General features: G+C 41.0%; 1 protein-coding gene across 7 annotated transcripts in view; it reads right to left on the bottom strand.

The window, feature by feature from the left end:
• IDE (insulin degrading enzyme) overlaps nt 1-14,780 on the bottom strand; it is a 229,545-nt gene that overhangs the window by 46,314 nt on the left and 168,451 nt on the right. For all 7 annotated transcript variants that reach the window (XM_033940203.1, XM_033940207.1, XM_033940204.1 and 4 more), the window contains exons 16-17: nt 10,268-10,378; nt 7,766-7,886 (exon numbers count right to left, since the gene is read on the bottom strand). In XM_033940203.1, coding sequence (XP_033796094.1) covers nt 7,766-7,886; nt 10,268-10,378 — 232 coding nt within the window. The remainder of the gene's footprint in view (nt 1-7,765; nt 7,887-10,267; nt 10,379-14,780) is intronic.

Genomic DNA, 14,780 nt, shown 5'->3' with positions numbered 1-14,780 from the left:
CTCAACCTTGCAGTTCTGGGCGGATTACAAAAGAGACATCTGGACATTTCCAGGATGATTACAAAGAGACTTCTGGACTTTTCCAGAAGAGTTACAAGAAGAAGAACATTTCCAGAGGAGTTACAAGAAGAATGGTGTAGTATAGTTTAGGGAATGGGATACGGCAAGGAGGATTCCAGTGGAAATACAATTCGGGATGCTGTACAGATAGGATATAGTGCAGTTTCAGTATATATGCAGTTAGGGAAGCAGTTGACAAGCTTGGGCTTTGAGGGGAAGGATAACTGGTGAAGAAGGGAGGATGGGGGATTCACACTGAGGGGAATCCAAGTTGGAGTTTGTCAGCATAGCTATTGCTAGCAAACAGCATTTTCAGTTGGCATAACTAATGTCAGCAAAGGCCTATGGGAAATTATCTGACTCTGGATGCAGAATTCTGTGCTCCTGCACAGAATTCACATACATTAATCATTCAGCCAGACTGGATTGTTTATCAAGAAGATAGGCTGCTTGAATGGGACAAAGAAGCCAGAGACTAATCCCATCTACCATGCCTGCAAGTATCACACCCTCCTTATCAATTAAATTAACCATTGTTTCAAACAGTTTACAAATTCTAAACAGAAAGATACTGGGACATACAATAGTTTCTATTCACAGAATAAGATTCCAAGCTATAAAAGCCTCCTTTCTGCAACACATCAACAGCTCTCTCTTTCTCTATCTCTCTGTCTATCCTTCTCTTTATCTATGGAACACGAAGCATCACCCCATCCCCCTTTTCTCTCTCTCTGCCTTTCCCTGGAACTTCAGGCTTCTATGTCTCTCTTTTCCTCTGAACTCTGTAAGGCAGGGAAACTGCGTTGCTCTCTCATTAATTGTAATGCTTAATTGTAATGCTTATAAATATTGCTTTTCTGTAAGCCTATTTCTATAATATATTCTTTATGCAATCACCTCTGGCTGTGCCTTTTTGATTCTACTTCTTGGTGAATCTTCAGTGAGGGATCTGAACCTGGGACCTGGCGTTTGTAAGGGCGACTCTCAAGTGACCCCACCAACCATATATTGTGGGGGCCACTAACAATTCTTACAGAGTTATGACATCTGTATAAATTTTTTGAATAGATGGGTTTTAATTTCTTTGCGAAAAGATTTGAAATCGCTTGTTGTCATCAGCAGGTTGGAGATGGCATGGTCCAATTTCGCTGCTTGCGTCGATAGCAGACTGTCAAACATCTTCTTACACTGGGTGCCTTTGAGTGGGGGGTAGGTAAATGGAGTCTTAGATCTTCTTTGTCTAGTGGCGAGATTTTGGTTCAGGCGGTTGTTTAGGTAATTGGGGGCTGAGCCATTTATTGCTTTGAATAATAGACAGTATAATTTGAATTGGATTCGCGCTTGTACTGATAACCAGTGTGAGTCTAGGTAGGCAGTGGTCAAATTTTCTTAGCAAGTAGATCAGTCTGAGTGCAGTGTTTTGGATTGTCTGTAATTGTTTTATCATTGTTGCAGGGCAAGGCAGGTAGAGGATGTTGCAGTAGTCCAGTAGACCTAGTACTAGGGATTGGACTACGAGCCTATATTACTCTTTGTCGAAAAATTTTCTGATTTTATGTAAATTGCGCATGGCTAGAAATGCTCTCTGGGTGGTCTTGTTGATATGGGCTTGCATTGTGCAGCATCTGTCTATTGTTACTCCCAGGAGTTTAAGAGTGGATTGTATATGGTATTTGGTGGAGTTAATTTCTAGTTCTGTGGTGGAGGGGTTCTTATCCTTTTCGAGGAGTATAAATTTTGTTTTGTCCGTGTTCAGTTTCAGTTTGTGGTCTGTCATCCATTTTTCCACTGCTTGTAGGGTTTTTTCCAATTTTTCTGTAGAAGTGGGGTCAGGAGAATCGAAGGGTAGAAGTATTATCCATCAAGTTATCAATTAGTTATCATAGTTTATGATAAGTGCTCTATATCAATATCAATATCTTTATCAAATATATCTTATCCACATATTAAACATTTATAAACCTTAAGAAACTGTTACATAATCCTTCCCCCCTCTCAATCTCACAAGGAAGATAAGAATTCATGTAAATCTTTATTCCCACCCTCCCCTTTCACTGGATATGCAAATTTCAGGTGCTACATTTTGATAGGGAGTGATGTTGAGAAATGCCTATGCCTCAGCCAAATGTCTTGCATCATATTCCCTTGGCATCAATGAAAATCAAGTTGAATCCTTCCTCTTCTTTGAGTGAAAATTGGATAATGATCACTCCTGGTGGTCTCTACCAATGCTTGATAGAGACAGTGACTGATACACTCTCAATATTAATGCATCCCCAGGAACCAATGCAGCTCATGGACCCATGGAAGCTGATGCTTCCAAAGCTAATGCACTGGTTTTAACACTGAAAAGCTTTTTCTACCACAGATTTATCTATTTGACATCTGTGAACAAAGAACACAATGAGAAGGATCATGGTCAGGTCCCAGGCATTGTAGGCACCACAAGCACCCACAGATGCTTATCGTTACAGGTATCTGTAACGGATATGGACAGGTCACAGGAGGTTTCTCAAGTTCCACGTGCTAGAGAACCATTTTCAGTTCTCAGCACTGCCTTTCGACTTGGTAAAGGCACCTCACACCTTTATCAAAGTAATGATGGCGGCAGCAGTGCATCTGTACAAATCAGGCATCCAAGTTTATCCATACTTGGATGATCAGCTGATCAGAGTGCTGTCCAAGATGGAATGTCACCGAGCAGTGTCTCAGGATCTGGGGTGGATTATAAATTTCAGAAAGAGCCACTTGGAAACCACTCAGTGTCTGGAGTATAATGGCCCTACTGCTCAGGGAGCACTGCTTAAAGTCACTGGGATCTACTTTTGTGACCATTTGAAAAAATGGCTGCAGTGAAATCAAACTCGATTGTGGCAAAAATATTTTGCACAGGTGCTAAAAGCTGAAAACTGGCCTAAAGTGAGCTAACACACAAAAAAAATAAATAAATAAAACTTACAAGCTGGAAAACACTTAAAAATATTATTGGGTAAATGCAAAAGAATAACATGACAGTGAATTTGATGAACAGTTCAAGGCAGTGTAAAAACTTACCAAAATCTGCAATAGAGTAGACATGCCGGATGGTGTGAATAACATGAAGAAAGACCTGGTCTGAAATTTGGCAGCTAAAATTTAATGCTAAGAAATGCAAGGTCATGCATTTGGGCTGCAAAAATCTGAGGGAACAGTACAGTTTAGGACAGTGGTCTCAAACTCAACCCCTTTGCAGGGCCACATTTTGGATTTGTAGGTACTTGGAGGGCCGCAGAAAAAATAGTTAATGTCTTATTAAAGAAATGACAATTTTGTATGAGGTAAAACTCTTTATAGTTCATAAATCTTTCCTTTGAGCTGTCTTAATAATAAAAAATTTCTTTAAAAATTAATATTGGCGACACATGCACAGAAAAAACGTTGAAGGGTCCAATGACGAGTGGGAGCATAAAGCCCCACACAATGAGATGGTTTGAGTGTGTGGTGGCCCGCTGAGGACCTTAAAATATGGTAAAGTTATGCAGAATGAAGTTTGGTAAATCAGTGAGATAACATCTTACTGAAGCTGGCTGCTATATGAGAATATTCTTCATTCAAATTGATTATACTCAGTGCCTAGCTCTTCATTTAATAATAATATTGTCATTTATAGCTAAAGAGACACATGATAAAGAAACTGTTTTATTTTACTTTTGTGATTATGATAAACATACAGAGGGCTTCAAAATAGTACTTGGCGGGCCGCATGTGGCCCCCGGGCCGCGAATTTGAGACCACTGGTTTAGGGGGTGAAGAACTTATATGCATGACGGAAGAGTGGGACTTGGGTGTGATTGTATATGATGATCTTGAGGTGGCTAAACAGGATAAAAAGTTGATGGCGAAAGCTAGAAGGATGCTAGGTTGCATAGGGAGAGGTATGGCCAGTAAGAAAAAAGAGGTACTGATGCCCCTGTATAAGATTTTGGCGAGACCTTATTTAGAATATTGTGTACAATTCTGGAGGCCGCACCTACAAAAAGATATAAAAAGGATGGAGTCAGTCCAGAGGAAGGCTACTAAAATGGTATGTGGTCTTCATCACAAGGCGTATGGGGGACAGTTAAAGAAACTGGAAGTCAATGTAATCTGCAAAACAGTGATCATATTGATGTACTCTACACAGGAGATGAGCTGAGGAATTCTGAAGCATCTGAAACTGCTTATTTTGAGCCGAAGAGATACCTGCATACACTGAATTACAATAATTCAGGTGAGAAATTACAAAATATGAAGAAGAGGGTGCACTGCATTGAAATCTAAAAAGTCATGAACAAACTGAATGCGACACAAATAGAAACCAGATTTAAAAATATTAGAGATATGAGACTAAAAAGAGAGACCAGAATCAAGAATGACATTGAGGTCCTGGAAAGACCTGACTGGAGAGAGAGGTATTCCAAACAACAGTGGTGTAGGGTGGGGGCAGATTGCCCCGGGTGCATGCCCGGGGGAGTGGGGGGTGCACAGCCAGCCGGGTCTGGAATCTCCCACCCTACTCTGCCAAGTGACCTGCACCTCAGTGTGGCTGCCAGTCCACGCCCTCTGACATACTTGTTCCGGAGCAGAGTCAGCAGCCGTGAGGAGGTGCAGCAAGGTCCTGCGATGACTGCGTTTGCCGGCTCTGCTCCGGAATAAGTGATGTCATAGAGGGTGGACCAGCAGCCATGCTGAGGTGCAGGAAGGTCCCGCAATGACTACCTGTGTCAGCTCTGCTCCAGAAGAAGTATGTGATGTTGGAGGGGTGGACCAGCAGCCGCAGTCATCACGGGACCTTGCAGCAACTCCTGTATCTGCCGGTCCTCCCCCTCCGAGAGAAAACGGGCAGATGCTGATGGAATTGTGTGCAGGGAAAGGGAAGAGAGACATAAGCTGGATGGAAGTGTGAATGGGAGAGAGAAAAAGGGGAGCAGATGCAGGAAGAAAGTGGGGAGGAGAGAAAGAGGGGAGCAGACACTGAATGGAAGTGGATAGAGGGAGCAGACGCTGGATGGAAGTGGACAGAGAGGAGAATATGCTGGATGGAAGGAGTAGAGAACGAGGGCATATGATGGAAGGAGGGGATAAATAATAAGAGGGCACATGATGAGGGGAAGAGGATTGAGTTAGTGAAATACTGGAGGGGATGAGAGAAAGAGGTGGCAAGTTGTAGGTAGACAGTGAAAAGGGAAATTGATGACAGGGTAGCAAGAACATAATCTAGACAGTTGCAGAAAATAAATTGAGAAGGAAGACGAGGGAAGAAAAGGAAAGGGAAGGAGAGGAGAGAGTGAAACGCCAGACCAATGGGGGTGAAGGTAGAAAATGTCACAGTATAAAAGTGGTTGGACAATAAAGATGGGAATAAGTTGAGAACCGTGCCCCCAACACCAGTCTCAAAGTCAATTCAATAGAAGAGTATGATCAATCAAATCAAAGGCTGTGGATAAAGACAATATCCACCTCATCAAGGAAGTTAGTCATGGCAGCAGAATGAACACACTTGTAGGTCAGCAATAAAATGTATGGACAACTGTCCTAGATACAAAGCAAGCCTATTTCTTCTATCTCTGCAAGCCCTCAGACACCTGCCACAGTTACAGAAATTTTCTTTATCATACGAGACCCAGACATATGGCAAAAACCTTCTGCCTCTTAGACAGGCTCATTTTTCTGTCACTCGCCAAAATCTTACAAAAAGCCAGTATCTCTCTGCACATTGCCAAAACTAAAGAAGTTAAACTGAAGTCATTTTTTTTCCTCAATGGGACATCAGGCCACTCAGTGGTACAAATTAATATCTGAATTTTTGAATAAGAAACCAAAGACTTCTTGCAATAACAAACTTCTCTTTGTAATGACAGGAGTTGCCCTACAACTTATTTTGAGCAATTAGAAAAACTGGGATAGGTCAAATTACTCTTTCTGGTGGGAATCTATGTGTAATACTTTTAAAATGGAATGTATGATGGCCATACAATAGGGACAGTATAGGAAATTTCTGGATGTTTGGGAACCATTAACAAAATTCTGTAAGGATTGATAACTGATTTTATTCTATGGCTCTTTCAACATACACAATACACATCCAGGGTAGAAGGGGGGGGGGGGAGGAGGAATTTGCATTGCAATCTTAAAACGGGAAAGGTATTGATTGATTCTATTTATTTGTTTTTCTTGATTATTGGATGGGAGGGAGGGTTAAAATAGTTGTTTGTTTATGTCTATAGGATCAATGTGCTCTTCTTATAATATTATATATATGCTAATTTTTTAGCCTGTTACATTAACGGGTGCTAGAATAGATGTGTAGACTTAGGCATTTCTTTCTTTCTTTCTCTCTCTCTCCCTGCCCCCTTTCTTTCTTTCTGTCTCTTTCCCTAGTCCCCCTATCTGTCTTTCTTTCTGTCTCTCTCCCCCTGTCTGTCTTTCTTTCTATCTCTCTCCCTGACCCCCTGTCTGTCTGTCTTCCCCCGGACAGCCATAGCGCCTGCCCACCTACCAGTCTCGCGCTCCCAGCTGGGGCTTCTGAGCACCATCGCCCCAGCCAATCGTTGGCCTTCTTGGTCTCGGCCGCTCTGCGGCGCTAGGCGGGCGCAGCCAATGCCGCTGTCACGCCAACCCGCCGCCGAGCCAACCAATGGACATCACCCTTGTGGCTGGCGTTGTGAAGGGGCGGCGCGGTGTGGCCTGCTCTGAGGGGAGGGGTGAAGTCCACTGTCTTTTCTGCCTCCAGTTTCGCTCCGCTCTTGTTTCCGCTGCGCTACGGGCCTGGGACGCATCGTAACGGTATGTAGCAGGCTCGGGAAGGCGACGGCAGGACTTCGCATCCGCACCCTCCGCCGCCTGTGGTGACGTAGTAAGCGCACATGCGCACTCTTGCTGCCACATCCCGACAGATCAGGGAACACGCGGCGAGAGTGCGCATGTGCGCTTAGCGTTTTATTATTATAGATTTGTTTTACACAGTTGTAATTTGGAAAATCAATAAAGATTTAAAAAAAAAAAAAAAATACTACATGCCAATAGCAAACTCAGATTTTATACTCAACAGATATTTGTAGCCTCTGCGTGTATGTGCATCCTACCACTTTCAATAAACATATGTTGTTTTTTAAAAAGAAAAAGAAACCAAAGGAAAAATAGTAAAATATGAATGTATAAAAGTGCATACCTTGACAGAGTTGTTGAACAGAATAAAAAAAACAAAAACAGATATGAACGGATGTAAATGGTATCCATGCCTATTTTATCATTCCCTCTCTGAGAAATTCCCTACCCCTCTACCTGCCTTGTTTGTCTGCTTGATTAGATTTTAAACTCTACTGAGCAGTGACTGTCTCTTGAATGTTTAATGTACAGCACTGCGTATATCTAGTAGCACTATAGAAATGAAAAGTTAAAGTAGCAGTAGTTGTGTTTGGTAGTATGTATGTATGCTCATACTTTTTCTAGTTCATTTTGAACTCTGAGCACTACTATTTGATTAAAAAGTGAAACAAGTAACCACATTAGATAAAAAGATAATAAGGGCTTTATACATAAAGAACTTATCTCCCATTCTCAGCCCATGGGAAAAATTTGTATAACATGGGTGTTACAGAGGCAAAATATTACAAAAATGAAACCCTTAATGGAATTCTAATTATGCAAAAGGAGTAGATATTATAAATATTACACTATATTTTACCTTCTAGAGCTTCTTTTAGTTCATCTTTGGTCCAAGCCACTTCAGTCATTAACAGTCGGAGGTAATACATAGCATGTTGATGAGGTTGCTCCGCTCTGAAGTTATTAAGAGACCTCATGTACTAGCAAAATTAAAAATGATGTTTATTAAGAATAAAGACCATTTTTTGAATTTATTAATTTTAGCATAGTTAGCCTGGCTAAAAGAACATAGCAGTCTTATTAAAGTTTAAATCAATTCAAATTATCCATATTTAGGTAGTTTTAGAATGGTCTAGACCAGTTGTTCCCATCCCTGTCCTAGAGGACCACCAGCCAGTCAGATTTTTGGGATAGCCCCAATGAATATGCATGAAAGAGATTTGCATATAATGGAGATGACAGGCACACATATCTGCCTCATGCAAATTTATTGGGGCTATCCTCTACCGTGGCTTAGTAAAAGAGGGCCTTAATTTTCAAATGTTGACTGAACTTGCTAGGGCCATACTTGTTAATAGTCTATTTTGCAGTTTACTCTCAGCAAAATGAATTTTCAACTTCAGAGGAGCTTAAAGTTCTTTACCAAGTATGTAATTTTCTTTACTTATTGTATTTAATATATCCAGGGCTTAATTTGTGTCAAACAGAGTAGAATGCCATTCCAGCACTTCTAGCAGCTCTGACAATGACATCACTGCCATCCCCATATTCTTCTCACCTAATGACTTTTCCCAGTGGGCTAGCCAAGGAGAGAATCACCAACTGAACAATTTGAATCGGCAGCCACCTCTTCCTGATTAGAGCCGTTTTGTTTGCAGGAAGAGGTGGCTGCTGATTCAAATTGTTCACTATACGTCTCATGTCCTAACGCAGCTGAAGCGAAACATGGGCTTTCCTTCATCAGCAGTGGACAGTTAACATTCAGCGTTCTCAAAAAGAAACAAGCTAAGTACTTGAAAAATATGATTTCAATGCTAAGATATATATATATATATTCATTAATGGATAAGTAAAAAAGTGAAAAGAAAAAAACAATAAGTATCAATAGGAGGTTGGAGGGTTTTTTTTTTTTAACCAATGAAGATTCTCCCTTTTAAGTTTGCTGGCAAAGTTTGTTACTGGCGGCAAACAGTGATCTGAGTTTTTTTCCACTTTTTGTCCTGGGCAGTTTGAGTGCCTGTCCAGTTTTGAGAATAACGACATTGCTTTCATCTGCATTATAAACTACATAGTTATTATAAAAGAATGAATTGATTAGAGAGAGTATTTCAGTATTATGGCTTATCTTATAGCCCCTGGTAGCCTAACAGTGAAGTCAGAGCAGGAATGATCTCCAGTCACTCCTGCCCATGGCTGCCATGATCTCCAGCAGCAGCCATTTTGAAAACATAGCCAGCAGGAGTCAGAATGACATGTAATTAGGTAAGGCTGCTACTCTTGGGAAGGGGGGAATATGCATGGAGTATGGCAGTGGCACCTCAATAAACTGTACCATGGTGGTATGTTTCCAGATTATTTGAGCACCTGTCGGTTCCATTTATGACGGATAATAGAGACTCTACTGTACTACCAAGTGGCCCCAACATAGTTATCTTTCACACCAAATCTTATGTTTCATTAATGATTAAATCTAAAATAGCTCCCTCTCTTGGTTCTTGACCCATTGCTTCATGAAGCAATCATTTATTTCATCTAGAAACTTTATTTCTCTAGCATGTCTCGTAATTTGATATTTAGCCAATCATTGAGGGTAATTAAATCACCTAATATTGTTGTGGTTGCAAATCTGTTAAATTCCCCAAGTTTTTTTTAGTATTATCTGTCAGTTTATTTTGCTCAGGTGGATGGTAGTACACTCCCACTGCTGATTTTTTCCCCTTCTCATATGGAATTTCTATTCATAAAGATTTTACAATGGAGTCTTCCTGCACAATTTTATCCTATTTGACTCAATATTTTCTTTAATACATAATAACACTCCATACCAATCTGATACACCCTATCATTCTGATTTCATTTTTTAAGTTGTAAATTATAGCTTTTTAATGGTTGCCACATATGGCAACAACTACTGGCTGAACCATGCAGTTTCCCACTGGTTGCTATGTGTATTACTGCCTTCTAGTGGTGGTAAGGCACAGTAATACATGTTGCCTTGGAAAAAAAATTGCATCCTACGGTTGAACTGTAAAATACATTCTTTGAAATATTTCATACACACTCACAGAGAAATTGGAAAGAATTCCATGACCCGTGCCCACATGCTTTTTCCCACTTGTCCTCCCTGTTGCTATCTAATTGCTAATGAATCCAGTTAAGAAAAAAAAAATTGCAGAGAGGAGACTTAGGACAGACAGAGAGCAACAGAGGATAGGCAACTGGCTTTCTAGCATTACCTCAATCTATACATTTTTTCTAAGTGATATTAGTTTTTACCATTGAAGAACACCTCTGTTATACTGATATCAAACATGGCACAGCATGATCAATTATGCTGAATATTTGGGTTTCAGCTACTTACTGCTTCCTTGATAATTTCAAATCTCTTTTCATCAATCTCAAAGGTGGCCATTTTCTCTATGATCTTCTTCAGTAAAATATGCTGCTTGTCATTATAGCCTTTTACAGAAAGCTACACAAAAAATGTATATAAGTTAACATAAAGCAATTAGAAACATTCATACCGTGAACAACCTGTTTTTTTTTTTTAATTTCTAATTTTATAAACACCTAAACTCCATTACTTGATTCATTCTCTTTATTCCACTCAAATAACATATTATTCTGAGAACAATCTTTATGCATCATAACCACTGTGATTGCGTGAATAGAGTAGTATAGATTTTTGCAAAGGAACAGAAATTTATTCCAGATAGAGAAAGCAGTAAAGTATAAGTCACATTATTTCTGCATTCATTCATTCCGTAGAGTTTTTTTATGATAAGATTTTAGGTACCTAAAGCATAGTTACTTACCTGTAACAGGTATTATCCAGGGACAGAAGGCAGATATTCTCAATGAGGGTAACGTCATCCACAGAGCCAGGTTTGGACAGTATAAAAATTGTACTTTCACTTTAAATCCTTTGAAGGTCTCAAGACTGACCATACTGAGCATAAGCTAGTGCCTTCCTGCTTGTCATTAGCTCACGAGACCATCAGTTCATTAAAAAAGCTAAGAAGCCAACTAGGGGAGGATGAAGGATTGTGAGAATATTTGCCTGCTGTCCCTGGATAACACCTATTACAAGTAAGTAACTGTGCTTTATCCCAGGATAAGCAAGCAGTATTTTCTCATGTGAGACTCCCTAGCTGAAAACTAAAGGGTAAATAGAGAATAGATTTTGTACAACTGCTTGGCCGAATGACTATCCTGTCTGGAATGATTTTCCAAACAGTAGTGGGATGCGAAGGTATGACTTGAGGATGAGGTGGCTGCTTTACAGATGTCCCCAACGGGAGTGGAACAGAGAAAAGCTACTGAGGTTGTCAAAGCTCTAACTTTATATGCTGTAACATGACCTTCTAGTGACAGCCCAGCCTGAGCATAACAAAAAAGTGATACAGTCTGCCAGTCATGTGGAAATGGCTCTCTTTGTGACAGGAGCTTCAAGTCTATTGGGATCAAATGACAGGAACAGTTGAGTAGAAGTTATATAAGGCTTGGTTCGATCCAGGTAGTAAGCCAGTGCATGTTTACAGTCCAAAGTGTGGAGTGCAGCCTCTCCAGGGTGAGAATGTGGTCTTGGAAAGAAGACATGTAGAACTATAGATTGGTTCAAATGAAATTTGGAGACAACTTTCAGGAGGAACTTGGGATGTATACGAAGAACTACCCGATCATAGTAGAATGTTGTATAAGGAGGATCTGAGACAAGCGCTTGCAGTTCACTGATCTGGCGTGCAGATGTGATACAGACTAAGAAAACTACTTTCCAGGAGAGAAGTTTAAGAGAGGAAAATGCAAGTGGTTCAAAGGGAGACTTCATCAAAGTTGGCAGAATAGCATTAAGATGCCAAGCAACTGGAAGAGATTTGATTGGAGGTTTGGTATGAAAAAGGCCTTTATGAATCTGGAGAGCAACAGGTGTTATTCAGTTCGGTATGAAAAGCAATAATAGCACTGATATGTACTTTTATTGAAGTAGTTTTCAGATCAGGAAGGTGTAAGAAATATTCAAGGACTGATGACAGAGGACATATATTCAGATGTAATGATTGTCGGTGAAGCGATAGCAACACTGTTTGGAAGTTTTTCTGGAAGCCTCTATGATGGCTGATTCTGGTGCTGATAGGGCAGACGTATCTGCATGATGGGAGAGAGATAACCATGCCATGACAGCTAACGAATGCAGATTGGGATGGAGAAGGAATCTCTCATTCTGTGTTAGGAAGACTGGAGAGATCTATAGTTGAATGGGCTCTTGTACACCAAATTGATGAAGGAGAGGGAACCAGGGTTATCTTGGCTATGAGAATCATGGTGGCTGGTTCATGTCAGAGCTTGAATAGAATTTTCCTAATTGGGGTGGAATAAATATAGAAACTTGTCTTTGCAGTCTAGGAGAAAAGCATCTGTCTCTAGTCAATTAGGAGTGTATATTCTGGAAAAGAAGAGCAGCAATTTGTGATTGTTCAGGGAAGCAGAGATCTGTGGAGTTCCCCAATGAAAGAATATCTGATGTAGTTGAGCTGACTGACCACTTGTGAGGTTGAAGGAATCAGCTGAGCTTGTCTGCTAGAATGTTCTGTTTCCCCGCTAGATAAACAATCTTGAGAATTATGTTGCAAGGGATTGACCAGGTCCATATTTTTATTGTTTCTTGACAAAGTGAGATCCTGTTCCTCCCTGTTTGTTCACGTAGTACATGGCAACTTAGTTGTTGGTCTGGATTAATACTATTTGATTGAGCAGGCAATCTTGAGAGGTATGGAACACATTGTGGCTCGCTCGAAGTTCAATATTATTGATATTCTTGAGTACTCCAGCTGCCTTGAGTGTGGAGGACATTAAGGTGGGCTCCACGCCCGAACATGGAAGCATCTGTTGTCAATATTTTTTGATGAGGTGGAGTGTGGAAGAGTAAGCCTCTGGATGTGTTGATGTGAGCCATCACTGAAGGGATCAACAGAACACTAAGTTTAACTTGCAGCTTCTGGGATAGTCTGAGGCCTGAGACAACTAGATGTGATTTTGGAAAGTTGACTTCGAATCCCAGAATCTGTAGGAAGGAGATGGTCCAAGATGTGTGGAGGAGCATTTCCTGAGAGGAGACAGCCTTGATCAACCAGTCGGCCAGATAAGGAAAGACTTGCAGGCTGTGCAAACGAAGTGATGCAGCCACCACAAACAGGCATTTTGTGAAGACCCTGGGAGACGATGCCAGGCCGAAAGGAAGAATTTTGTACTGGTAATGGTGCTGATTGACTTGAAAATGAAGAAATCTGCAGTAGCCATATGGATTGGTATGTGGGTATAGGCTTCCTTGAGATCCAGAGAGCACAGCCAGTTGTTCTGATCCAGAAGAGGATAAAGAAGGGTGATGGAGAGCTTCTGGAATTTCTCCTTGACTACAAATTTGTTGAATTCTCTGAGATCCAGAATGGATCGCAGTCCTCTCGTCTTCTTGGGAACTAAGAAGTAACAGAAGTAGAATCCCTGAGTTCGCTGAGAGGGAGGAACTTCCTCGATGGCATTCAGCAGAAGGAGGGATTGAACCTCCTGAAGAAGAGGAGAGGACTGCGCAGGGTCCGAAATAGACTCTCTTGGAGAATGATCTGGAGGCAGGGTGTGAAAATGGAGAGTGTAACCCTGATGAATGATGGTCAATACCCATAGATCTGTAGTGATGAGCTCCCAACGAGTTACGTAATGCTGAAGACGTCCTCCAATTGGCTAAGGTAACTGTTGGAGAATGGGAACTGTGGCTATGCTCTTGAGGAACACATCAAAAAGGTTGTGTGGGTTTTTGCTGAGAAGCCTGTTGCTTAGGTTGTTGAAGTTGCTGTCGTTGCTGTTGCTTCCTAAGCTTAGCAGGGGCAGAAGTAGCAGGTTTAGCAGAAAATCTACCTTAAGAAGGTATAGTAGCAGTATCCATGGATGGCCCAAAAAGTTCAACCCCAAGACACAGAGCATTACTAAATGATCTTGATGGTTGACATCAAGGTCAGAGACAAGGAGCCAGTCAAGACATCTCATAGTCACCAACATAGCCACTGCTCGTGATGTACGCTTGAACATGTCATAGGTAGAGCGTACCATATATTTCTTCAATTGTAGAATTGAAGCAATAAGGTTTAGAAAAGTTTGAGTTTTGCGTGAGGGAATATATTTTTGAAAAGATGAAAACTGCTTCACCAGATGTTTCAGGTAAAATGAAAAGTGGAAATTATAGTTTCCATCTCAGTTTCCAAGCATTGCATTTTGGTAAATGTGTTTACCGAATTTGTCCATCGCTTTACCTTCTCTGATAGGTAGTACAGAAGCATACACTAGCACCTGAAAACTTCTTCAAGGTCGATTCCACGACAAGAGACTCATGAAGAAGCAGATGGTTTATTAAACTCAGGTATAGGAACCACTCTATACAATGAACCAAGCTTTCTAGGAGTTACAGGAATGGAAAGTGGAGTCTCCAGATTTTTATAGAAAGTTTCACGCAGAATGTAATGGAGGGGAAGCTTCAGTAGCTCCTTTGGTGGCTGGTCATAGTCTAGAGCAGGGGTAGGGAACTCCGGTCCTCGAGAGCCGTATTCCAGTCAGGTTTTCAGGATTTCCCCAAGGAATATGCATTGAAAGCAGTGCATGCAAATAGATCTCATGCATATTCATTGGGGAAATCCTGAAAACCCGACTGGAATACAGCTCTCGAGGACCGGAATACAGCTCTCGAGGACCGGAATTCCCTATCCCTGGTCTAGAGCCTCCAAAAACTGCTTACTCTATTTGGAATCTGCCTCCAGCGGAATAGACAGGTCCTTAGACATCTTCCTAAGAAATCTGGAAAAAGAGGATCTATCAGAAAAAGCAGCAGG

The sequence above is a fragment of the Geotrypetes seraphini genome, chromosome 4 (genome assembly GCF_902459505.1).
Source record: "Geotrypetes seraphini chromosome 4, aGeoSer1.1, whole genome shotgun sequence".
In the NCBI taxonomy this organism is placed as follows: domain Eukaryota; kingdom Metazoa; phylum Chordata; class Amphibia; order Gymnophiona; family Dermophiidae; genus Geotrypetes; species Geotrypetes seraphini.
The sequence above is the reverse complement of the archived record's forward strand: the minus strand, read 5'-3'. Positions and strand labels throughout refer to the sequence as shown.